This window comes from Mus caroli, chromosome 14, assembly GCF_900094665.2.
Source record: "Mus caroli chromosome 14, CAROLI_EIJ_v1.1, whole genome shotgun sequence".
Classification (NCBI taxonomy): Eukaryota; Metazoa; Chordata; class Mammalia; order Rodentia; family Muridae; genus Mus; species Mus caroli.
In genome coordinates this window covers 20,285,601-20,313,376 of record NC_034583.1, presented here as the reverse complement: position 1 = coordinate 20,313,376, position 27,776 = coordinate 20,285,601, and the positions used below count along the sequence as shown (strand labels likewise).

The following is a 27,776-nucleotide window of genomic DNA, read 5'->3' as shown; positions in this document are numbered from 1 at the left end:
CCCCTGTAGCCCTTGCCACATGGCTTCTCTATTCTTAAGGCAAGAGAAGAGAATTTAGAATGCATTGAAAATTTCTGGTCCTGCCAAATCCTCTAAATTTAGGAGCCAGGCTGAAAATGCTGGTGGCATTAGGTTGCATATATGCAGACCATCTTTATTTCTTAAAATCACCTGTACTGTGTAATGTAACTTAGTCATCGATATCAAATACATCACACATCACACTCATAGGCAACCAGGGTGCTGAGCAATCTTGGGAATCCTCAATTTAGAAACCTATTGCATCATTTTTGTTAGAATTATATACATTTTATAAAGAACTATAACTACATTAACCAAGGACAAGTTACCAGTTACATGTTTCTGTTATTGCTTGCTTTTAGAAACCAGCAACCTAAACAGAAAACACAATACAAATATTATTATAAGGTTCCAAACTGGCATATATATTCTATGCCATTAATTCAGAAAGTCTCTGTGAATATTGTCTGTTTAAGGTAGTTATATATTTCAGTTTATGTAAGTTATAAAATCTGGTGAGGAAAAGGAAAAAGAAGTACTGGAAATAATACTATAATATTAGTGAGTAGGAGAATCCTGTGGAGCTATAGACCAAGGAACTTACAACGCTAACTTAACTATTTGTAGGGGAAACTTACAGATGTATTATATAAGCTTTGAATTATGGACTTCCTACACAATATACATTGAAAAGTGTTAATATAGATATGCATAAACTTACTTCACAGCAAAGCAGGATCCGTTGCCAAATACAGGGTAAGTGAAAAAGACAGACAGAAAATTTTCCTTCCCACATAAATAAGATTGATTCAAATCAAATGGCCTGGGGAATATGTGGGAAGAAAAACAGAATCATCTCCAGACTGGAAAATGTAAAGGCTCAACCACTTCCACTCCCTATCACAAAACTGCAGGCAACAGCTGGCAACTGAGACGGACAGATGTCAAGATGCCTTCACCAGATAGAGTGGCAGTCACGGCCTTGCACTCCACTCTTTTGGAGGGTGTTTTACAGGTGATTATATGAAAACCTTTTTAAAAAGCTACCATGATGAAATTGAGTATAGAATATGAGGTCTTAACCTGGAAGCCAGTATTTATTTAAAAGTGAACTTGCATCTCTTAGTTTGGCTCAGCTCTCTCAGTGAGAATCAGTTCTCAGCATGAGATCTGGCCATGAACTGAATTTTGAAATAACACAGATAATCGTTATTGCCACTTGTAAGTCACAAGGGACTAGGGGAGAACATTTACAGTATAGAAGTCAAAATGTCAGTCAATTTTTAACTGCATAATATATTTGATTGCTAGAAGATATAAAGAAAAGCTCCTTGCTGTGAAATTGGTATCGTAAATGGAGCAAGAAGTGTGGTCCAGCTATATTAAGTTACTTTTGATCCCCAAACACACTGTGCTGCCTCCTCTTCCTGCCAAGCCTTGGAAACGCTACTCCTGGGGCCTGTACTAGACAGCAATTCCAAGTCCCTTAGCACCAGATTTACTTGTCAACATTTCCAGAAACTACTCCTTGCTCATCTCATTCCTCCTGGAAGGGGAGACATTCCCTTGTGTACAATTCACCAATACCATGACTACAGTGACCAGATAAACTTAAATACTAATCATTCTAATAATCCAAAAGAGAATAATAGATATTCTCTCTAAGTATGGGGCATTGTATATAAAAGTTATAAAACATAAAACAATAGTAATAGTTCAAACATCACTGTCCTGGCTTGTAGGGCATGGTTTAGATGCTTTGGGAATCTGATGGAGGTCCTGTTCCTCAATTGATCAATAAAGATGCTAGTGGCCAATGGCTAGGTAGAAGAGGTGGGGCTTCCAGGTTTTCACAGGCAGGCAATGAGATGCAGGAGGAAGAAAGGGGATTCACCATGCTTTGGAGGGAGAGACAGCCATCAGCTATGTGAGATCTCAAGTGGAGTGACCATTGGCCACTTCCCCAACTGGGCCTGGGGTAGTAGGCAGGAGATTAGAAGCACAACTGAGCTGAGGGGAGATTTAGGGTGCTGAGTAAGGAGAAATTAACCAGGCAACTAAGTGGGGGCATAGTTAGGAGTGTTGAGCTGAGATTGAGCTGAGAGTAAAGGTAAGGGCACGTTAGCCACAGGAGGCTTAGAAGTGTCCTGCCATTGAGCTAAAAGAATATTAAAAATAAACATGTGTGTGTGTGTGTGTGTGTGTGTGTGTGTGTGTGTGTGTGTGTGTGTTTCATCTGTGGATCCTAGGGTGGCCCACCTGGAGCTTAAAGCAGGGTAGTAAAAACTACATGCTACACCAGTTTCATTTCTCTTGCTGTGACCAGAAAAATTGAGGGAAAAAAGGGGTTTGTTTGTATTACAATTCCAGGTTAAGTCCACCATTGAGGGAATTAAAGGTAGAAACACAAGACAGGAATGTGAAAGCATGCCTGCTTGCTATTCCACACAGCATCACCTCCAACCAAGAAATGACTTTGTAGCCAATGAAGAGGAAGGAACCAGAGAGGATGGTGGCAGGCAAGCAGGCAGCAGGCAGCAGGCAGCAGGCAGGCAGGCAGGTAGGCACACTCTAAGCAGGCATACAGGAAACAAGACAGGCAGGCAGCAGGCAGGCAAGCAGCAGGCAGGCAGCAAGCAGGTTGGCAGCAGACAGGCAGATGCGCAGGCAGACTGACAGGCTTATACTCAGATTTTTTCATACAGTACAAAAGAATAGTGCTACCCACAGTTGACTGGACTCTCTTACTTAAGTCAACAATTAAAACAACGCTCCATCTTTCAGCCATAGAACTCGTGGTGACGCATGCCTTTAATCCCAGCACTCAGGAGGCAGAAGCAGGCAGATTTCTGAGTTAGAGGCCAGCCTGGTCTACAAAGTGAGTTCTAGAACAGCCAGAGCTATACAGAGAAACCCTGTCTCAAAACAACAAAACAAAACAAACAAAACAAAACAAGAACTCATCTTCTAGAAACTCACCAAAATGCACAACACAAAGGGAAGGGAGGAGGCACCACCATATTTCCTCCATGCTTTCTAGGAAAAATGGTGGTGACTCTTTGGTCCCATACATGTGAGTCCACAACAAGGGTGATAGTGTAGATATCAAGGGAATGGGGAATGTTCATAAAGGAATGCCCATAATGAATGCCACAGAAAAACAGGAAGAGTCCACCACAAAACAGGAAGCATATACAGCATCACCCATCATGCAATGAGCCTCACTGTAAACAAGTTAGGGGCAGGATTCTTGCCAAAGAATTCAGTGTGTGAACTGAGCACATTAAGCATGCTATGTGTGCTTCTTGGAGTAGGTGTAGGAGAATGATCAGAAGAAAAGGGAGACCAGAGAGAAGGACGCCTGGGTTCAGGTAAAGTGCCAGCCTGCTCCATCCAGAGAACCACACTTTGTGAGGTTTACCAAAGGAGCCTGGGCTGCTGGAGCCCTTTCCCCATGGAGTCCTAGCTTAATGTACAAAATGAAATAAAAGACCTAGACTGTAAAGAGGCTTAAAATAAAATCCTCCATAGACATGGCCACAGCCCACTGAGACTCCGTTCTCAGCTATAACTATATTGGGTCAAGTTGCCAGCATCATTGCCAATACTTACAGGCACACATATACATCAACAACATAATTATCATTGTTAGCCTTGAAAATCCTACAGAGGATGCATGGGAAAATGCTACACATATTGGCTGAGGTATTCAGAGCCCAGAGGTATTCTGTTAACCTGTGTAAAATGCATTTAAGGAAACATTATCTATAGGCAGGGGGAATAGATAGTCAAGATGACTAGGTAGGCCACATATAAAGGGAATGACTCCTGTGAACAGCTTTCTCTGTGTAAGTATTATTGCAGGTATGATCTGCCTAACATATACTGATTAGCATCCCTGGATTGGACTCTACAGGTCCAGATGCATCTCGCCATCTCCCAGCTGTGGCAAACAAAAATTCAAATGCTCACTAGAAAGCAGGAATGGGAGTTGAGAATATACTGCCTTAAACCCAAGACCACTAGTGTGGTTGCAGATCCAAGCCCTGGTTTGCCATCTGGATTCCTGCCTTGAGATGCAGAACAAGCTTGCATATACTAGGCCCTACTTTAGGTGCACATCTCACTGCAGTAAACAGAGCCAAGGCTGGAGGTGGTAGGTGTGGGAAGAGCAGCAGTCATCTCCGCCTCTGAGCATTATTATTCATGGATGGTTCCCTCCTGCAGCCTACACAGAACGTACCATACCCAGAACAGTGAGTGGGTTTAACATTTCACTGGGGCAAATGACTCTTCTCATAAATGACACTATTCTAAAGACAGAAGTAGATCTCAGAGAAATTTCACCTTTCCCAAATTCTTATTCATCAAGAGCCCAGTATATTTTGATAGAAGGCAGGTTAACATGTGGTAAGAATTTTGCAAAGAGATGAAGTTATCTTCTTTATGAGTTCAAAATCTCTCCCAGACTGCAGTAGCAGCAAAAAAAAAAAAAAAAGAAAAAGAAAAAATCTAAAGGATATGACATAAAAATGAACTCAAAACTCAAGGGTGGAGGTTGGAGCTTTGTAGAGGAAGGGTCTTGGATACATCCTGTCAAAGAGGCACACGTGAACATAATTCAAGGCAGTCCTAAAAGTCTGAATCCCTAGTGAGTTGGCAATGTGACAGCAGACAGAGGAGGGTGTGAGGGCATCCATCAATGGAGGGGACACTTGACTGCTCATTTACCTCTAGTTATGAGCCCTGACAAGCTTTGCCTCCTCCTTTGGGCCTCCTAGTTTGACACAGTTCTTAATTATAAATAATCTTGTTTCTAAAACTGATTATTGTGGTTTGAGATATTTTTCTTATAGATTTTTATGGCTTAAAGTAGTCACAAGTAGTTCTGCTACATACACTACCAAAGAGTATGCTTCCGATAGCATGTCACATGCAGTTGCCTAAAGGGTTGTTAGGCATTAGTACCTAATATTAATTAATTAATTAATTAATTAATTAATACCTATCACAATATCAGCTTCCTGAGATCAAGAGGATCTCTCTCTCTCTCTCTCTCTCTCTCACACACACACACACACACACACACACACACACACACACACACGAACCTTCAGAACTGTAGAAGTTACTGGTCCACACACAGGGAGTGTGATGGTTGAGTAGAAATGGCCTCCACAAACTCCTGTTTTTGAATGCTTGGCCCACAGTGAGTGGCACTATTAGAAGGTATGATCTTGTTAAAGAAATGGGTGACTGGGAATGGGCATTGAGGTCTCAGAAGCTCAAGTCTGGCTGGTGTTTCTCAGTCTTCCTTCTGCTGCCTGTAGATCAAGATGTAGAACTCTCAGCTCCTTCTCTGGCACCATGTCTGCCTGCATGCCACCATGTTTCCTGCCATAATGGTAATGAACTAAACCTCTGAAACTAAACACCAGCCCTGATTAAATGCTTTCTGTCATAAGAGTTGCTGTGGCCATGGTATCTCTTCACAGCAATAAAAACCCTAAGACAGAGAAAATTCAGTAAAAAGAGTGCATCTTTACCCCTAAGTTTATTGTCTGTCAGAATTCCAACCACTGTAATCCCAAACACGGAGACTAGAGGTGCTGAAGTTAGCAGATCCATACACACCATGCACGGGAGCCAACTCCACTTTGCCCTTCCTTCCATTCTCCCAGTCAGAAGGCAGTCTACATATCCACTGCTTGTTCTTCCCTCACTACATAAAGCACCCCTGGTATATACATTTACAATGCTCATATAGCTGAGGCCTAAAATGAAAATGGATATTGAAAATTTACAGCAAATTCTTGGGTAGCAAGTTTATGCTCTAAGCATCCATGAGCTTCATGGCAATCGAAAACTGCTGCGGTTTAAATATCGCTACCATGTCCTAAAATCATGGGTACTATAGATGCTCCAAATGTACACTGTCATCAAGGTTTTATAGCATTAGCTACAAAAACTCAATAGTCAAGTAACACCTCATCAGCTGAATGTTGTATCCAGGTGTGGGAACAAAAGGCTATGGTTCCAAAACAGAACTAGTGTTTCCTGCCTTTGGTAGAACATCAAGTGGATATCCCAGTGAACACTCACTTACAAGCACAATTTTGTTTCCTAGTAAAATATTCTGTACCTTGGCAAACTATGACATCGGGGTCAAAAGTCCATCCTGAGTGTTCTGTCTTCCTGTAAAAGGTTGGTCAGAGGTGACCTGCCACTTGAGCTTCACTCTTTATTCAGCTCCAGTTAAAAGAACATAGCCCGTTCCTCTAGCATGAAACCACAGTGCAGGTTGCCAACGACATAATATTGCAGTTTTGACTTTGACATGAGCTTATTATTATTCCATACCAACACACCCTAATCCAAAGCTTATGCTGCTCCAATCCAGGCCTGCTCGGAAGTAGATGTTTATGTTTAATGTAGACAAAACTCTTAAGTCTCCAGACCCAAAGACAATGCATCATTGGCTTCTATATTATCCCCACATTTTAAAAGTAATTCTTGGGGAATTTGATACACTGTCCTCTGCTTGTACTCATTTCTCACCCTCACTTCTCCCAGGTCCACCTCCCAATCCATATCCACTCAACACCGTGATGTTGTTTTTAACCCTTCAGTCCAATTAGTCCTGCGTCTATACTCTTGGAAGATGTGGCCATCTACAAGAGGGTGTGGACCACAAGGTACCATACCCTTAAAGGAAAGTAACCCTCCCTCTCCAAGGAGCTATCAATATCAATGTTCCTTAGCTAGGGGTAGGGATTTGTGTGAACCCCTGTACTCTATGCAGGGGCTTGGTCTAGCTTAAGCTTGCACAGGTCAGTATCGGCTTCTGAACTGTGTCTATCACTTTCTAGATAAGTTCTTGGTCACATGAAGTTATAAAAGACCATGCCCCTTCACTATACTGCAGGGCTTTCATTGATTCTCCAAATATATTAGGAAACACTTAGTTAAAAGGAAACATGAGCTAGGGATGTATCTTCGTGGACACAGTACTTGTCATGCAAGCATGAAGAGCAGAATTCGGATCCCCAGAATCCATATAAAACCCATGCATGTTAAGCAGAGGACCCAGGCAAAGTCCAGAAAGCTATGGCAGCTCAACTGAAAACCACAGGAGGTCAGGACAAGGAATCCCTGGAGCACACAAGCTAGTCAGCATAGTTGAATGGTGAGCTACAGTAACGGTCCTGCTTCAGTGTTTAAAATGGAGATCCATCAAGGAAGAAGCTTGATGCCAGCCTTATACTTCCACATACATGCTCACACATATGCACGCATGTATCTACACTTTCTGGTACATGTGATACTATGTGATACCATTTTCTGGTACTACACATATATATTTGTAAAAAACGGTAAAAAGAAAAATTAACGTGAATTGATAAACCCCTTCACATTTCCAAATCCAGTAAGTTCATGATTTAAACATGTGGTCTAAAGAATATATGATACATAAATAGTGTTGTTCTCAATTTTAAAACTTCCAAACTTGTACCTTTGCTTCTGGCTATTAGGGAGAAGTTGGTATGCTGATGATACACCTGGTATTATCATCATACAAATTTGGGTCAAAAAAAAAAAAAGTGAAGTTTATTCACTCAGTTTACCTTATCCAACTTATTTTATCTTCTCAAACACAAAAAATAAAACCTTGTTACCTCGGTTATAAGACCTTGGGCAGGCTTACTGTAAACCAAACTATTCCTTAGTTTTTTGAGGTAAATTCTTGGACCTGCACCATTAGGTGACAGTCAAAAGTAACTAAAACAGTGCATGGGACAGAGAACCCAATTCTCAGTATTCAGTACATGCACATCCAGCAGATGCCAGTCTTGTTTTCAGTCACTGCTAAGGATTTCAATCAAACCTTTCTTTCATGGCTCAAATCTAAAATGTTCCTTAAGGTCATATGCTAAATAAATGTCTAGGCTTTAGCTGGTGGTATTTAAGAAAGTGGTAGAAATTTAAGGAAGTGGAACCTGGCTGGCAGAAGAGAGCTGAGCTGTCATGAGATGAATAGCTTTGTCTGGCGCACTGTCCAGTCACCATGAGGTTCATTCAGCTTCACCTTAAGACCCAAGCAGCAGAACCAGCCAATCATAGAACGAATCTTGTGAAACCATGGGCCACAGTCAATCCTTCCTTCCTTTGCAGGAATTTTTGAGAGTTTGTCACAGCTGTGGAAACGAACACAATCTTTTTTTTTTTTTTAGAATAAAATCTTGCTCCTGCTGTTGTAACAATCCCTGCTGGTCCCACCTGCCCTGATCAGCTCCACCCCCTTCAAAGATCTCTTTTAATCATCTTTATTAATTACCTAGTACTTAATATGGGAATCTACTTTTTTTTTAGTTCAAATTCTTTTATTATTATTATTATTTATTATTATTATTTTAATTAGGTATTTTCTTCATTTACATTTCCAATGCTATCCCAAAAGTCTCCCAAACCCTCCCTCCCACTCCCTTCCCCCCCACTCCCACTTCTTGGCCCTGGCATTCCCCTGTACTGAGGCAGATAAAGTTTGCAAGACCAATGGGCCTCTCTTTCCACTGATGGCTGACTAGGTCATCTTCTGATACATATGCAGCTAGACACCAATGAATTAGCAATACAATCAATTAAATAGCCATTATCCTGAGAGAGCTAGACAAAAGTTTGTTAATGCTTTGGTAAAGTTTCAAGAATTAATTTAACTTCAATTTATTTGTAAAAGATAAGACAGTGTACTACTTAGGTTTCTGGTCTAGCATGATAGAACAGGGATACATCAAAAAGAGACTTGTCCTGTTCTCTAAGAGGAAAGAGTAGAGAATTCATTGATGGAGTAACAGAATCATAGGAAAGTGAGGGGTGTAGGTCCTAGAATTCATTGATAATCCCATTACAGACCACAGAAACATGCGTCACCTCTCTTCTTTGTACCGCTCATTCTCCAGTCAAGTTGGTAGGCATAGGTTTTCCTGGCAATAGGTGACAAAGGTAGACCCTAACCTTATCTAATCAGATGCTCCTGTTCCATCTTTTAACCCTGGAGTCAGTTCATTCACCCATGTCATTAAATGTTTACTGAGCAAATATGCCTACTCTGTGCTGAAAATACAGCAGAGGAAAAAATAATAAAGCCTTACATTCTAGAATCTGGTAATATCAATTGAAAACTTTTAAAAGGTATATATTTTCCAGATGGTGATAAGTTCTACTTAGAAAAATAAAATTGTACATGTAAACCAGAGGGATTTGGACTATACACATGGTATTTTGTGTAGAAGGGAAGGACCAAGGCCTATGATAAAGAGCCTTGTGAACCTCTGAGATGTTCAAGAAACAAAGGCATGAGCTATGTGAATGTTTATAGCTGTCCCATCTGCTGCAAACACAATGAGATTAACATATGTAATTTTACATTTCCTAATATTCTCAATAGACATTAAGATACAAGTAACAGTAATTTTAGAAGTATATTTTATATGACTGATACACCCAAAACATTTTCATAAAATAATATAGAAATTATTGTCAAGTGCTCTTACATGGACTTTCCTTGAAAAAAAATCTTTAAAATATAATACACTTGTCATACTTATAGCTCATTTCAACTGAAGAGCTTAGCAGTTGATAGACAGCACCATGGGTCTGGAACCAGTGCCCTATGAAAGCTGAAGTCCTATAAAATGTCTGAACTATGAGAGAACATGTATGTCTCAACTACTTGGATGGGACAAAATCATGAACTTGTGACTTGTACCCTTGTGCCAGCCACCCTTCTTGACTTAATGATCTACTATTACCATCTTAACATTACTAATTTGGGAGCAAGGGGTTCCATGTTTTCATTTATACCAAGACCTATAAATTATAAAAGTGGTTGGCATGGGAAGGTTCTGATTAGAGAGTGACTTAAATTCTTTTGAGATCTAAATGGAAAATTCTAGTTTCCATGTTAAGAACAGGGTGTAAGTAGCACAAGTGTAGATGGATGTAAGAAAACATCTAGGGTAATGATGCTATAATCCAGGTGAGAGGTGGTGACACATGACACCAAAAGGAGGAGCCAGTTATTCCTGTGTCTGCATTGGCAGCATCACGGGACCATGCTGGCTACAGTGACTTCCTGGCCAGCCAGTTTGCTGATGATGACAGTTTCCATAATAGGTACCCCTGGATCAGAAAGTCCTGTATATCCCTAGCATTTTGATTTTCAGAGAAGAGCAAGGTTATGAAACAGCTCTTCCTCCTGCTGACCTTTAAAAAATAACAATAATAATAAGGAAAATGCTGGGTACCAAAAACTGTATAACATAGACAGGGAGAACTCTCCCAAGTAAAACCATGGTGATGTCACAAAATCAAGGTCTCCAATAGAGAATGAAATGGACCACTTAAAGAGTGATCTTACTGGATCACTGTGGTAGAACTCCTTGTATGTTCTCGCCACTGATTCCAACTAAGTAAAAGTTAGTTTCACATAAAAAGTGACCAAACCACTCCAAATAGTCCACATGGATTTGGTCATTGCTATGGTCTAGGTGTGGTACCGTGTGTGTGTGTGTGTGTGTGTGTGTGTGTGTGTGTGTGTGTGTGTGTGTGTGTTAAAAACTAATCACCAGTGTATTAATAGGTAAAGTGATGGTCAAGAGAGTCATGACCTTCTATGTGGGATTAAGGACCTTATAAAAGGGCAAAAGGGAACTAACTTAGCCTTTATGCCTTCTGTCATTGAGTGTGAATGAAGCACTTAGCCCTGGGGGAACATGCAATGAGAAGGCACCATCTTGAAAGCAAAGAGAACTTTGCCAGACACCAAACCATGTACAGTTTGATCCAGGGCTCTCTAGACTCCAGAACCACGAGAAACTAAATGTCACTCTATAAATTCCTCAGTTTAGGATATTTGCTATGGCAATATGAATGGATAAAGACAACAAGATGTGATCAACCAAAGTCAATGTAGCTACAGAATATATCTAAAATATGTCGTTAAGACACACTCCCTAAATACTTGCCAACTTTCATAATGAAAAAAATTTAAATTACCACTTTGGAACTTATATTTTTCATCTACTTATCTTTCTTGAGTTCCTTAGCCTGAACTCAGGGCCCAACACATGCTAAGTATGAACTCTTCCCACTGAGCCACAATCCCAGCTCTTAACCCCACAGGCTTAAGTTTTAGATTTGCATATAAATTGGTATAATTCTTCAGTGATTAAGATTGCAAATTTTTTTTAAAAAAAATCTCTATTTAGTTCTTGGGTAATCAAATAGAAAACACACAGGCCACGTTAAAAATAATTTCCAATGATTAGTAAATTAAATACCAGTAAATAAAAAGTTGATAATCCCAATCTAAATTTTCAAAAGATACTTTACTTCCACAGCCCTAAATCTCTCTGAAACATCAGACACATATATGGCAACAACTCTCAGGTTAAAGGGGGTTGTATCAGCTACTCACTTTTTTCTGAAGAACATTGATTTTCCTTTCCTTTACTTCTAACATATCTTTCATATCACGGATCTCTCCAGCTAGGGTCCCCTTCTCTTCGGTGAGGTCTTGGAGCTGTTTTGTTTTCTTATTGAGAAAAGATTCTTTCTCTTCCAGCCGTAATCTCAGTGCATCTACCTGAGATGAGGACAAAGACAGAAGGGTTTGGTTTTACAAAGAGATTGTCAATAATCAGTGCTGTTCTGTGTATAGGGGTGGCAGCAGACAGCACCTGAGCAGAGTGCAATTAATTCTGTTCAAGGACACCTTGGTGGGGGGCTAGAAAAATGGCTCAGTGGTTAGGAACACTATCTGGGTGTTTGTTCCGAGGACCCAGACTCAATTCTGTAACCCACATGGTGGATAACAACTATCTCCGAAGTTGTTAACTCTGAGGGATCCAACACCATTTTCTGGCCTCTAGAAACATTGCATGCACATGGTGCTCAGACATACATGTAGGAAAAGCATCCAATACATAAAAATAAGAATATAAATTTATTTTAAAGTCACCTCAATGCATTTTGACAACCTACAACCAACCATAAAGTTCTGTTGTTCAAATAGCTGAACAGTAATACTTTCTAAAAATTCTATAGAGTTTTCGTGAAATAAGGCATCACAAGATAGTAGCATGTTCCCATGTTTGTTTCCCTACCTATGGGAAGCAATATGTTTGCTTAGGGTAGTGAACAAGGCACACGAATTCTTCCACATGAGATCCCAGGGAGGGAAAACATTGCTCATGCTTTGCAGGATCATCCAAGAACACTGAGAACAAAAAGAGCATCTGGATGAACAAGATAGACACGTAGGGAGGCTGCTAAATTAGAAAAATGCATGGGGCCATGAGGAAGCGATGCTGCCAGGGAGCAAAGCACACATCCTCAACTTGGATGACGACTGCTTTCCAAACACTTTTTAGAAACAGACAAAGAACACCAAAGAATCCCCAATTTTACCTGAGTCCAAACATTAGAAAATCAAGACTCAAGTTTTTCAAATGTTGTTAATTAAAGGAAAAAACATAAACTTTAAGTAAAACTATATATATATTTCATATATATATATATATATATATATATATATATGTGATATGTTACATGTTCATGTGATTGTGTACAGATGTATGTGAGAATGCATGTGTGCATATGTATTTGAGCATGTGAAGTCTCCAAGCTGATGATAAGTGACTTTTTTAACTGTTCTTCACCCTGGTTTATTATTTTTTTCAGACATAGTATTTTGCTAAACCTGCAGCTCACCAATGCAGTTATAGTGACTCGCCAACATGCTCCAAGGGATCCTCTTGTCTCTGCCTCCCCAGAAGTGTGATAACAGATGCTTGCTGTCACATCTGGCTTCTCCCTGCATGTTGGGGTCCCAAATTTGGGTTGTCATGTTGCATGACAATTATTGTACCGACAGAGTCATTTCCCAAGCCCCAAGCCTTATAGGTAATTTACCATTTTGCATACCATTCACGAAGTAAGTTTGATTTCTAGACTAGACAGCTCAGACCAGGTCATAGAAGAAAATCACCAAATTATCAAAAATACAAATACCAATAATACAAAAAATATGAAAATCATTTAAAATTAATTTTGTCTTTTCAGACTCCCCTTTATCAATTTCCACCACATTCTCACTCATGGTTACAAATGCATGTTGTGCCAATTTCCAAGAACAACCACTACATACCATATGAAGGCCTAATCATATTCAGCAACCACCTACAAGTTTCCTAGGAGATTCTGTGCGAAACAATGATATCTAATACATTACTCTCAAGGCATTTGTTTTCTCAATTGAATGTTAAGATTAGAAATCTTTACTAAAATTATTGACTGCCATGTCAGCAAACATAAATTACAGCACGAGAATTTTTCCATCTGTTTTAGATACAGCTCTATTGCTATGAGGTAATACTGTGACCAAAGCAACTCTTATAAAAGAAGTCATTTAAACAGGGATCCCACCTCTTCAACAAGGACACACAGCCTAATCCTTCAAGAGTGTCTATCAACTGGGAACCAAGACTTCAAGTCTTTGAGCTGATGGGGGCCATTCTCATTCAAAGCACCACACTATCACTCCACAATTCTTAGACTGAAATCATTTTCCCTATGAAATAATATTAAAGGGGGGGGGCAGCAGAAAGCCTTGAGAGAATGTGTAAAGAGCAGAAGACCTGAGTAAATATGGATTATTTCACATGGGCTTGGCCATGGGATGCCATGTTTCCTGAAGAAGGGACAGTAAGTTTGGGTACTAGGGAGGAAATGGGAGACGTACCAAGAGATGACAGGCATGCAGGTGTATTCCCCTTTTCACTTTTGGTTTGTAAAGTCTTGTATGTGATTCCATAGGAAGGACACTTTTGTTTTGCATATTGATTGAGAGCAGATACATGATGCAGAGAATTATCAAAGTTCACCAAACCATACAGTTCTATAATTTATACCTCAATATACTTAAATTTGGTATTTTAACCAAATTGAAAAGTATGAGTGTTTAACTGAGAATTGACATGCATACCATTCTCTTTCATGACTGAGAGACCAAACAATAGCAAAACCAAGTCCAGAAACCAAAATACCATATAAGCCTCCTGAGAGAACAAAGGGGTTATGGGACAATGGGTTACTTGTGGATGATGGAATGCTATGGTAATGGATGTCTGATCCTGGCCCTCCACAACAGAAAATCAAGCAGCAGCAACCACAAGAAGTAAAAAGGTTAAAGTAACCAGGCGAGAAAGGGTGACAAGTGATTGTCTTGGGGAAAAAAGATTGTGGCAACAAGACATAGATGTGAGCAATTCTGACTGCACAACTAGAGAGAACCGACATTCTGTGATCAGAGACTGAGGACTGCGGGTTTTATAATACAACACTCCTGCATCCTAGCTGTCAAAGCAGGATGGTCCATCTGTGGACCAAAAGAAAATGCCCACCATCGGCACTGACATGTGAGATCAAGAATGACAGTGGAGGGCATTTGGATGAAGGGGCTGCAGAAAATGAATAATCCAAACAGTGTTTGTGGTACTTTCTTACCACTTGTGATTTGGCAGTGCCCTGCTGTGAACTGTCCTGAGCCCAGAAGAGATTAAAGGTCAGCCCTTCTATGAGAATATTTTTTCCTGGACTAAAACAGAGAGCAAGGATGGATGTGATCAACAAGCTACTCACAACAACCAAACTCAACGTGCCAGGAAGATGCCAGTGCCAGCTGAGTTCTTCTGCATGGGAGCTTATTTTCCATGATCATCAGGCATGAACTGAACTTCAAAGAAATTTGGAACATGCGCCTCAATCACCTTCCCCTATCTTGAAAGCTTTGTAAAATCTCCTAGAAGCAAGATGGGGGAAAAAAACCCAACTTGAGGGTCTTTTTTTTTTTTTAAATAAAAAACTTTGACTTGAACTGGATCCAATTCACAACCAACATTAGCTCAGCTTGCAGTAAGCAAGTATGACATCATTTCTAAAGTCAAACTTGAACTTCCAGATGGTGCAAAACCACAAGTAAGCGTGCAGGACTTCTGATGCACAGAAGTGTAAAGATAGTGACATGCAGGCCAGAAAAAAGCCTATTCTATGAGAAATTAGAATGTGTCATTCTAAAATGGGCATCACTGAGTGGATTAAAGGTGCCCTCACTAACATGCTGATATCTGCCAACAGTGCACACTACATTAAAAAAAGGGGAAATCAGGAAGGCTTTTCTGTCTAACATCAGGTAGAAAGATAAACGTTGAACTGTTTGGGAACGTAGAATACCTTTCTTTGTCCCTTCACTCAACAGCAAATAATTTTAAGAGCCTTTGACACTCTCTCTTAAACTTTGGCAGTTGACTCAATAATAATACTTGGCAAAGCAAAGAGGGATATCATTTCCAAGAGAAAAAAAAAAAGAAGAAGAAAAGAAAACGAGAACTGTATGAAATAATCAATGCACAAAGACCCATACGGTTGAACTCCCATTTTCCCCACATCATTTAACCACATGAGACCTAGTCACCTAGTATTTAAACTACTAACAGCTTTCCATTTTAAGAGAATTTCTCATCTCCTATTGATCCAGTTGTGGGTGTGTGTCAGTGTGTCTGTATGTGTGTCCATGTATAAAAACATGTAACATATAAAAAATTAACTTTGTTTCTGGAAATATAAAACAAAACATTTGTTATCACTTAGGTTCCAGGTAATAACTTGAAAGGAAAGGACTGTGGCAATGAAATTGCCAAAATCAGAGTTAAACATTATTAATCTTCATGTCAGCACCCAGGAATTATAACCAGTTACAATAGTGAGGTGTGCTTCTAAAATTTCTATAGAAACAGCTCCTGACCTCTCTGCCATATTTTATGTGGGCCTTCAGAAACAGTTTCAAAATTGTGACATAACACCAACTGCCACTTGATGTGCCAGAAATAATTTTAAGAATCAAGTGGTTTGTGTCAATCTTAAAATGACAACAACACTCCAGAAACAAACACTCAATGAGAAAGGAAACGCTGCTTGAGACTTGCTTGACAACTCTTCAGGAATAAAACAAACATGCCTTCATGAACAGCAACTTTAAAAGAGAAGGAAACCAGAATGCTCACAAAAGTTCCCAGGATAGTTTATTCCACATCCAAAGTCCTTCCGTTTGTTTGTTTTCCCTAATAGCAGACTTGGGTTAAGGGTCTATTTGAATTTGATTCAACTCACAATCATTCAAATGAGAAGATAGCTTCAAAGTTGGAAGGATACATAACATACACAGCTTCCAAAGATACAAACAACAAAATAACCTCAAACCCCAAACTTGCTGTGGTGGAGACCACTTGTTCTCATTCACAGACAATGCTCTGCCCTCCTGAATGCTGAAAAAGACTGGGTTGTCTAGTCAGCCCCCTTGCAGAAAGATGGTGTCTGGGATTTTAGTCATGCTCCCAAATGTAGCACATCACTTCCTGTTGTTATACCAACATTCTGCCATTCCTTAGAAATCCTAGAGGCTATATGTGGTAGATGGTGGAGCTGCAAGATATCAGATCCTCTGAAAGTCTGCATTTTCAATGGACTGTGAGAGGTAAGAATTCCCCCACCAACCCCATGTCCCTGTAGAGACTGAAGGAAAAGCATGATACCTTAAACCATTCAAAACCAGCTACTACTATAACTTTTGGATTTGATAAGATGTAGGCATCTTAAAACTAGATTTTTACACATACTGTAAAAAACTACAGTCCATGCAATTTACATGAACCTAGGGAAAATGAAAAGTCCTTTTTCTCCTTTGCTCTTTCTGAACATAGGACCACAAATTCTATTCCAGTTCTTCCACTCCATATTGAAAGAGGTTTAAAAAGAAAAAAGAAAAGAAGACCCAAGGACAAAACTCAAAGGAATCTGAGTCTTTGGGAGTGAATACATGAGTTAGATATCATGGACTTGGGGGGAAAAATTGAAAATGAAAATAAAACCCATGGCACTGAGTTCAATAAATAAATAAGCAAGCACTCAAGGAAATAGCTCTTCACAAATAGACGGCAGTGCACATACATGTCGAACCAACTCACAGTGATGTCCGTGAACCCAACCATAGAACACAAGCATGAATAAAATATGATACAAGAAATCAAGATAACAACAGTACCTCCTTCATCCAGTTGTTTTAGGGATTAAATAATAACAGAAGAAAGAAACTTAGCACAGTGCCTGGCACCCAGAAACACTCAATAAATATTTGCTATTGTGTTTATATTTTATTACTGTGCTTTCTGCAGCCCTTAATCCAATGATTTATACACTGTAGAAATGTAATAAAGACTGGCCGACCAAAAGCTCTAAGGAAAGGTAAGGTTTTATGCTTCAATACACACTACCAGAGAATTGTATATCGTCTAAAATTGATTTTAAAATGTTTCAGCACACAGTGTATACGTGTGTAGGTACTTGGAGGTGTTTGGTTGGGTGGATACATATGTTTCCCACCTGGGAATAAATTCTCCAGGGCAGTTAATTAGTTTATTAAAGCCTTTAATTGAAAGCTAATATTCCAGAGTCACACAAAAAGTATCTTGATAGTCTCTGAAGTTTATGAATATCTGAAAATTGGTCAATTAACATAATTGATGATACAAGTGATTTTTCTTGGTGAGGTGAGTGCTGTGTGGTATATGTAGATTGGCTAGAGTAGGCATGTCCACTCCTCCAGGAAAAAAAAAAAACTAAGCCAATATATCTACAGTAAATAGGATGATATAAGCCTCATTGGAATTGTAAACTTTTTAAAGCTACACTATTAAAAAGAACAATGAGTTTATTTTTAACAACATGTAATACAACTCTTTATATCTAGAATATTACTATTCAGCATATAATCAATATGAAAATTATGAGATATTTCACATTTTCGGATTGTTTTTAAAACCTAGCACTTACTCTGAACTTCCTATACATCTTATTAAGACCAGCCATGCCTCAGGAGCTCAACAGTCATGTGTGGCCTATGGTTATCATATGGTAATAACAGGTCAGTGATTCTAGTAAGGCTCCAACTTCTAGCCCATGGAACATGAAATTACATTTAGGATTTTAGTTTCTTTTATATGTGAATGTCTCTGGCAGGATTTCTGTCCAGCAACAAACAAGGGTTTTCTAGCTCTGCTGTGCAAATGTCATCACACTGACTTAGGTTGGTGCTTGCATGGTTCCAGAAGGACAGAATGAAGATGTCAAAGATTGCTTGGAGAGACCACAGACCAGACTAGACCAGTCCTAATACAGTGGTGCCAAGTCCTGCATGACCTGGAAGGAATGGTGTGACATGGTTTTCCACCCCTGGAGCAGAGCTAGCAGGGTGTGGGCCTCCATGAGTGTTGACAGTTTGTAGATATGAGGCTTGTTTATATTAAAAAAATAATTTTACTTCATGACCCTCCTTTAAAAAACATTCTCCCAGCCAAGGTTATCAGGGAATGTCTTCTCTGCCAAGGTTAATGACTCCAGGATAATAAGAGACAGTACAAGTCTCAGAGGCAAGGGTGTGTCTATATCCTTAACAAAAATTGTAAATGCTGTGACCTTCAGGACAGCCCATAGGGCTGTGGGAAAGAACTCTGAAAACAAGAGTTTAAAATATTTTCTTAACAATGCAAAATTTAAGGATGCAATATGACTTATATGAAGATCTTTGTAGACCTAAAACAACAGAGGCAGCTGCACTATGAGCCAGCTTGTCAGAAAGGTACAAAGGCAGGCAGATTCCTGAGTTCAAGGTTGGCCTGGAACAGAGTGAACTTGGGTCCTGGCCCAGACATGGTCAGAATGGCAATCTTAGGACAGGATTCCACCTAGATAAATTTATTGTTTGTGCTTACAAAGGCAGGCAGATCTCTGAATTCAGTTGCCATGATATATATATATATATATATATATATATATATATATATATAAAATCTTTTTCTAAACATCAGGGGGTTGAGGTCATGGAATACTGATTTATGGGATAATCAAAAGGGAACTTGGAGTAAACGACTGAATTCATAAGTAAATAAAAACTAGGCCTTGGTGTGAGACAGCTGAGCTACGTGGAGGAGCTATCTGGAGATCTCTAGAGAAAGCTGTTTCAAGCAGAAAACAGGCTGTGAGCTTGTACCTCACAATTGACTTCAAGTTGTTTGGTTTTTTGTGTTTTTTTTTCACTGTTCTCAAACACCTCTCTTTCAGAAATCCCTCTCCAAATCAAGGCTGAACCATGGCACAGGGGCCCTACAGGCTTCTCTTCTATGACGATCAGAAACTACTTACCTCCACGAGAGAGTTGAGCAATGACCTATGAGCACATGGGCTTCCTGGTTTCATTGGTATAAGTCTCACTGAAGTCTGGTTTGTTTGTTCTAAAAACTCAGAATGATCACTGTTTTTCAAAACTTTCATATAAATGTTTAATTATATCAAAAGTTAACTTTTTTTAAAAAAAAGTTAATTTTTAGAGAATAAACCCTATTTATTGGCAGTTATACTACCCAAAACTGGCCATACTGATGAGAGCATCTCTGTCTTTTACTGAGTACTCAGTTGTGACTCAGGCTTCTTCATCTCCCTTCCGTCAGTATCCTTCGTATCTCCAGTCAAGAAATAGGAAGATATGTTTTGGAGACAGCCATTTTTCTAGGTATTATAAATGTGGCTCTTTAACAGGGCAGTGACATCTGTGCCTTACTGAATTGCACAGTTCTAAGAATGCAGGTGAGGGCAGAGCAGCTAAGCACTAGGTTTGTTTTATTTTTAACTTTTGATTTGACTGTAGATTTTACATTATGCATCCCAATTCTGTACATCTCCCCATCCCTCAGTATTCACCCTCAGCTCTTGCAATCCCCCTGGGTCTCTAGGGTATGACAGCAGAAAAGCTGAGCCTGCCTCATGTCAATGGTGGCACTGGGTGGCCTAGCTGAAGTATTGCTAGAGAGTTCTAGTGGTGCAGATAAAGACCTGGCATACTGAACAACTCAGCTACCACCCAAGCCAAGATCCAGGGCTCTGAGTTGACCCAACCCAAAAATCTATATCATCTGCTAATGGTTGGGATGTGTGAAAGAGCCAGTCTTGCTGATTCAAAGCTGCAGGATCTCCATGATACAGAGCAACAACAGGATAACCAGGAGAAGTCCTGATGAGGATCCAATACTGATGGTATTACAAAAGCCAGAGACCTGGAACTAGACCATTAAATCATTGCAATGAACATTGCTAGTGAAGACGTATGGACAGAGATATATGCTGTGGGGACACACTGTAACATATTACAGCTTCCACAATAAGATGCTTTCTATGCTTGTGTGTGTGTGTGTGTGTGTGTGTGTGTGTGTGAATTTGAGGGTGAAGTTGTGAGAATAAAGAATAAATATGAAATATGAAGTGACTGGGAGATGAGTGGGATTGGGGTGCATGTTGTGAAACTCACAAAGAATCAATTAAAAGTTTTTGGGAGGTTGTTTCTTTTTAAAGAAGTTAGAATTGGGCACTGATAGTACGTGCTGGCTGAAACACCCAGAAGTTGAAGGACTCTATGACCCACTATTGGTGTAAAGAACTTAACCTGAGGTAAAACTGTGTGTCAAGGAGGAGCAGGCTAAGGATTGTGGGAAGGCTTCCCTAGAAAATTGATTAGGCAACTTCTGCATGTTTACAGACTCACACCATTTAAATGAAACCACTGAGACCAAGTTCAGCAGAGCAACACTGCTCCAGCAGAAACCAACAGAAGCAAGCCCCTTTCTCCCAAGAGCTCCCTGCATTCAGCCTTTTGTTGTAATGCTTCTCAGGGTCACAGATGACAAGAGATTGAGTCATCTCAGTTAGGCCTTTCCGGCCAGCTGGGTAATGTCAGTGAGATATGTATCTTCCTCCTGGCCACTGCAGTCAGCACCAGTGCCCATGGAAGGAGAAGGACATATAATCCCTAACCCATGTGTAGCCTTCAGCTACATCAGAGGCTTACACATGAGATAAGTGGAAAATCCTGCACCATATTTTAAAGCCTGAAAGCAGCACAAAGAGAAACAGCGGTGGCTATTACAGCAAAGTGCTTTGTAATGCACAGTATTCCTTTCTCCCATAATCTATTCTCTTAAATAATATTTAAATATCTAGAATTTGAGGATATTTGGTATTTTTACAACCACACGCTGTGCTTACAAAAGTTACAACCACTAACTTATTAATAGCAAAAGTTATACTCTCATATGATAAAGATGTATTTGTCTTACCTACCTGTCAAAAAAAATTATACCTGAGTCCTTCATGTCACCAACTGTAGTGAAGATGACAGTGCTGGGATGTGAGTGTTTGGTATTGCCAGTGCAGAATTCCTATCATATGTGGTTTATAAGCCAGCCAATTCCTTATAAAGACTGTTTTCTTACTCAGGTTTTTGGCTACTTCTTACACTAAAATTAAATGGTTTTAAGTGACTAGTCCAAAGTTCAAAATTTAACGTTCAGTTCAGTTCCAGAAAATTTCTGAAAACACATGGGAATTGTAAGTCATGTGTTAATACTTAAAATTCTGTTAATAAAACTTCCAACACTAACGTTACCTCATTGAAGTTACCTCGCTGGTTCTTACACTCACCATAAAACCAGAGCTGTCATAGTTTTGAATTACTACAAAAGGAAGTAAGCCATTCCAAAATCAATGTTATTTTGCAACACGATGATAGTTATAAATTCAAATACTTAAAGCCAATTTGCAGAACCATCAACCTTAGTATCTCCTGACATTTCAAAGCCTATCTTCCAGACTTTTATCCTTACTAAGAGCTAAGTCAAAGAAAATGTAGGTATCATTCATTCGTATCCATTTTCCTTCAAAGAAGCACATTCAAGTTAAAGACAAAATTATTTGGCCATGAGTATTTGAAGTATTGGTTCTGTTTAGGTATGCCACAAAAATTCTGAACTATTAGCATGCTCAAAACCCTGGATTCAATACCCAGCACCGAAAGAACTTAGCACTATGACTGAAGCACTGAGAATTTAAATCCCTGATTAGTCAATGCTGAAATTAAGTGGTCATTTGGTGACTCCTCAGATCAGAATTTTTAATAAATCCAAATGAGTTCCTTCCTTATATATTTGAAGTGTTTATAAATGGACAACAATTCAGACACTGTCCTTGTTTAAGTCCCATACCTTAAGATTTGTGTCTATGAAACACCCCTGGAAAATGGGAGCCCTGTTTAATTTTTCGTAAGATTTTAAAACAACTTATTTTTTATGTTGTGGCATCATTTCTATGATTATCACAACAGTTAAAGGAATCTACTGTGCTTCATGTAAATAATGCTCTCTAACCAACAACCACTTACAATGATTCAATTTTGTTGTCTCTTAAGTTTTAAGTGTCCCTCTGTTGAACCAATAAATACATGTTTGGTTTTTAAATAATGCATGGAATTTTGACCTTTTCTCAGCCGAAAACTGTCTCATGATCCCGGGCAGCAACAACAGGTGACAGTCCCCACTCTCAGTGTACGGTTGCCATACTCTGAGGCCAGGGAGGTTCAAGGTATTGAATGTGTTTTCCACTTATAATGTTTGCTTCCCTAGCCTATACTAATGGCACAAATTAAGGACTTTCATTGAGACATTTCCACAGAAGCATACTGTGCTGGCTAGCTTTGGGTCAATTTGACACAAGTTGGAGTCATCAGAGAAGAGGTAACCTTAATTGAGAAAATGCCTCCATAAGATCCGGCTGTAGGCAGGCCTGTATGGCATTTTCTTAATTAGCGTTTGATGGGGGAGGGATCAGTCCATTATGGGTGATGCCATCCCTGGGCGGATGGGGCTGCATTTTATAAGAAAGCAGTGTGAGCAAGCCATGAGGAGCAAGCCAGTAAGCAGCACGCCTCCATGACTTCTGAATCAGCTACTGCCTCCAGCTTCCTGCCCTGCCTGAGCTCCTGTTCTGACTTCCTTTGATGATGAATTGTGAGGTGGAAGCAGAAGCTGAATAAGTCTGTTCCTCCCGGAGTTACTTTGGTCAAGGTGCTTGGTCACACCCACCATGTACTTTAGCCACACTGACCTTTCCTGTATCCCTTTGGCCATTACCGTTTTGTCCTTCCACACCCATCACAGAACCCTGTATTTTCATGTTTGCTTTTCTCCCTTAGAGTCCATATACAAGAAAAACCATGCAATATTTGCCTTTCTGAGACTGGCTTAATTTATCGTTTTCTTTAACTTGCTTATCTCTCATTCCACCTATTTTCCTGCAAAATGACATAATCTCATTTTTCTTTATGGCCAAATAGAAGTCTATTGTGTAAGAACACCATGTTTTCTTTAACTATTCATCTTTCGATAAACTCCATCATAATGTGGCCATTGTGGAAAGTATAACGGGAAACATGGATGTTCTTGCATCTTTATTGTGTGCTGGTGCTCCACTCTTGAAGTGCATCCTCAGCAGTTTTACAGCTGGATCATTTGTAAGTTTTACTTTTAATTTTCAACATTTTAATCCTAAAATAGGGTTTGTAGGAATGTGGTCCTATCATAACCCAGGGGCATCTGTTCACGTCTGTATTTGTACTCAAGTGGTGAAGTGAAAAAAAGACTAAAGGATTTGTCCATTGATATCTTCACTCCAAGTGACAGCAACGGGACACAATGGAAAGCAGGATGAGCTGAGCTGCCCTACAGTTAGAGGGGGATCTGTGCTGACACAGTACACCAGTCCACAGGCCTCCCACACAGTGCACCAACCCACAGCCCTCCCACACAATGCACCCATCCACAGATCTCCCACACAGTGCACCAATCCACAGACCTCCCACATAGTACACCAATCCACAGACCTCCCAAACAGTGTGCCAGTCCACAGGCCTGCCACACAGAACACCAATCCACAGACCTCCCACACAGTGCACCAATCCACAGACCTCTGACATAGTGCAGCAATCCACAGGCCTCCCACACAGTGCACCAATCCACACACACCTCCTACACAGTGCACCAATCCACAGGCCTCCCACATAGTGCACCAATCCACAGGCCTCCCACATAGTGCACCAATCCACAGGCCTCCAACACAGTGCACCAATCCACAGACCTCCCACACAGTGCACCAATCCACAGACCTCCCACACAGTGCACCAGTCCACAGACCTCCCACACAGTGCACCAGTCCACAGACCTCTCACACAGTGTGCCAGTCCACACAGACTTCCCACACAGTGCACCAATCCACAGCCCTCCCACACAGTGCACCAATCCACACAGACCTCCCAAACAGTGCACCAGTCCACAGACCTCCCACACAGTGCACCAGTCCACAGACCTCCCACACAGTGCACCAATCCACAGCCCTCCCACACAGTGCACCAGTCCACAGCCCTCCCACACAGTAGCCAGTCCACAGCCCTCCCACACAGTATGCCAGTCCACAGCCCTCCCACACAGTATGCCAGTCCACACAGCCCTCCCACACAGTATGCCAGTCCACAGCCCTCCCACACAGTATGCCAGTCCACACAGCCCTCCCACACAGTGTGCCAGTCCACAGACTGCAGTGCAGTTGGGATCATAGTCATAACAAAGATGAATTCATGTCTAACAAACACTACTCATATCCCTCTTCAATTAATATTAATGTAAATGTTAATTTTGACAATGCATTTTCAACTAATTTATAATTTTTATTCAGTTCCGTGTATCAGTAAGAGCTACTACATACTTAGTGGTTGGTTATTTTTGTCTCTGGCCCTAAGCTATCACAAGCAATGAGTATTACATAGTATAATTCTTAGCTGACTACAGGATTGTTTTTTCTTTGAAACAAATATTTCTCTAAGGTACATAACATTTGTTTTTTAAAATAGTTCATAATACTTTAGGCATTCATGCTCCATAATCAATATTACCATTAAAATGTAGTAAACATAAAGAATTATACATAAAAGCAATATTAAGCTATAGATGCTCTGAAAGAAAATATGGGTTCTCCTTTTTGTTTTTAGATATAAGAGACAATATTGACTTATAACATAAAAGAAAAACTAATAAGAATAAAATATGAACTTCAAATATCTTTGTGGAAAAAGGAAATAAAAAGTTGCACAGAGTTTTTGTAAAAGACAGCAAAATCTAATGTCCATTCCAGCATATAGGGCATTGTTATTAAGGAGAATAAGAGAAAGGAACTTTCATTATAGAGACATTTCTAAAAAAAAAAAAAACAGATAAATGTGAATTTATTAAATGCCTACTTTGTTCTAAATAATAATAATAATAAGGAGGAGGAGGAGGAGAAAATTAAATCAACACATTCAATTTCTCCAGGTAAACTAAGAATAGTCGTCTACCAAGTGCTATGGGGAGCTGAGAGTAAAAACTACAGGCAGGTTCGGAGCTCTCAAGAAAGCACTTAGCCATTTCATTCCCAGCTTGTTCCCCTAGAGAAATACGCTAGTGGCGAAGTGAAGAGGAGGCGGTCTGTCTAGGGAGAATCGTTTATATTGGTATATACAGCTCTAGTAACACTGTCTAGGATTTTAATACATTGCCAGGAGACAGGAAATAACAATAGCTAGAGGCAAATGCTGTCAACCTAGGCTCCAGTGCAAGTGTTAACCCTCTCCTTCCTCGAATCCCACAAAACTCTAGCCAGTTTCTTCATCCATAAAATGAAGACAATGATGTAGAAAGGTGTAATTGAAGCCTGACCTACCAGGTGTTGTATTATGGTGAACTAGAAAATAAAGTAGAAATGCTCACTGGGTAGCAGTAGCTGTTTAAAGGCAACAGTCACCCAAATTATGATATTATAGGATACTATGCAGCCATCATTTCTATGAGACTAGTACATTAAGTCATTCTAGTGTTACATAGCAGGTACTGTGAAAGGCTAACCATGCTGATGATGGTGGTAACATTACCTGATATTTGCAGCACAGTTTTAAGAGGCTCCTGGGCTTCTGAGACAGGGAGAGTTCCTGTTCTCCATTGTATAAAGCCCAGAGCCATATGGCCTGTGACTGTGTCCTGCAGCCTTTTCCTTCAAACTGAAACGTTCACTCCTGGGTGAAGAAGAGAGGCTCATACAACTTACCAGGCTCAGAAAGCTCACAAAGTTGCAAGATTCCACAAGTCCCTTCCCAAAGTAACATAAGCAGTAAAGAGTGCTGCTTGGGAAGGGGTCTGTCTACCCATCCTTCCATTCAAGCTGCTGGCTAGCAGTGCAGGGAACTCCAAGGATGCAGCTTCCGGGAGCTGTAACTGGTCCTGGGGTAGGCTTTTTAATGATGCTCATGTAAGTGCCCCTGTAAATCCATTGTTTCACCACACTGTACTTTGTGGAATCATTTCTTTGGTCTGGCATTGGTACCTTCTCTGAGGTAAATGACTATTTGCTCATGTCTCCCAAGGAAAAGTCAACCTCTAGGGTGTCACACCTGAAACCTGCCCATGTGTGTATCAACTCCAAAGGGCCTACCATGATTATCACACACAAGGGAGACAGCACATATAACAAACACAGAAGTGAAGAGGAATGTGGTCTGAAGTGAAAAGAAGGTACACAGATCAAAATTACAATATGCACATTATCCTTTCTGATAGGTAGCTGACAGATAGATGTACACATAGATAGAAAGCAGGTTGGTATCGATAAGTGAACACATTAAGACTTTGAAGGTTTTCAAGCTATAAAAATACAATTATACATAACATATAATCTATAGACTATACATGTATAGATTATATAGTATGTACATTTATATATATGTGTTAGTATTTGCTGTAGTATCCAGATAGATATATAGGTACATAATACATATAGATAGACACATATGTACTCACATACATAGAAGGCAATAGACTAAAAGATATATAGAATACAAAATGGTATTCCTACTCTTCATCCAGTTCAAAATGCCCCAAAGTAGTATCAGTTAGAGGTCCTCCACAATGGCACCCACATATATGCAACTTTTCTGTGTATATACTTTAGTCAAATATTTAATTCTGAAATCACTGTCACAGTTTTATTTTTCAAAATTATACAAATACTTATCTTGGCCTCGGGTGTTTAGAAACATCCTTTAGATACAAACATGGCCACGGGAAATGTTTCTTAACTGGTCTCCATTGCAATACATTCTACTGGGGTGTGCGGGAGACTTTGGGGACATATCCTTACAGTTAAGCCAAGCTGAAGTTTCACATGGACCTTAGGGAAGGGCAAACATGATTTTCAAATAGGCACTTATATGGAACCCTATGAAAATCTACCTTGGCCACAGCAAATAATCCTTTCCCTGATAGAACTTGAAAGCATTCTCCTACCAACAAATGGAGAGCTAAGAAAACACTAAGTCACACAAAGGAGAAAGCAGTCACTATAAAAACCAGAAACTTCCATGATGTGTACCAAATATAAAGTCATGAGACTTAAACTCTCTGGTCATTCAAAATATTATAGTTATTATTGTTGTTGTTATTATTATTTATTGTTATGTGTGAGAGAGAGAGGCAGACAGAGAGAGACAGACAGAGAGACAGAGAGGAAGGAAGAGAAAGAGACAGAGAGAGGGAGAGGGAGAAAGAGACAGGGGAGGGGAGGGGAGGGGAGGGAAGGGGATAGGAGAGGAGAGGAGATATGTAAGAGGCCATTAGACCTTAGTGGCCCCTAGACCTTATCACAGTGATGTCAATATGGAAGTACTACTCAGGTTTTTA

At 39.9% G+C, this 27,776-nt stretch overlaps 1 protein-coding gene across 18 annotated transcripts in view; it reads right to left on the bottom strand.

The window, feature by feature from the left end:
• Erc2 (ELKS/RAB6-interacting/CAST family member 2) overlaps positions 1–27,776 on the bottom strand; it is an 846,765-nt gene that overhangs the window by 490,557 nt on the left and 328,432 nt on the right. For all 18 annotated transcript variants that reach the window (XR_003834802.1, XR_003834790.1, XR_003834792.1 and 15 more), the window contains one exon: positions 11,498–11,665. Coding sequence is in view for 5 of the 18 variants with exons in the window: in XM_021181424.1 (XP_021037083.1) it covers positions 11,498–11,665 (168 nt within the window). In the remaining 13 variants the exon portion in view is untranslated. The remainder of the gene's footprint in view (positions 1–11,497; positions 11,666–27,776) is intronic.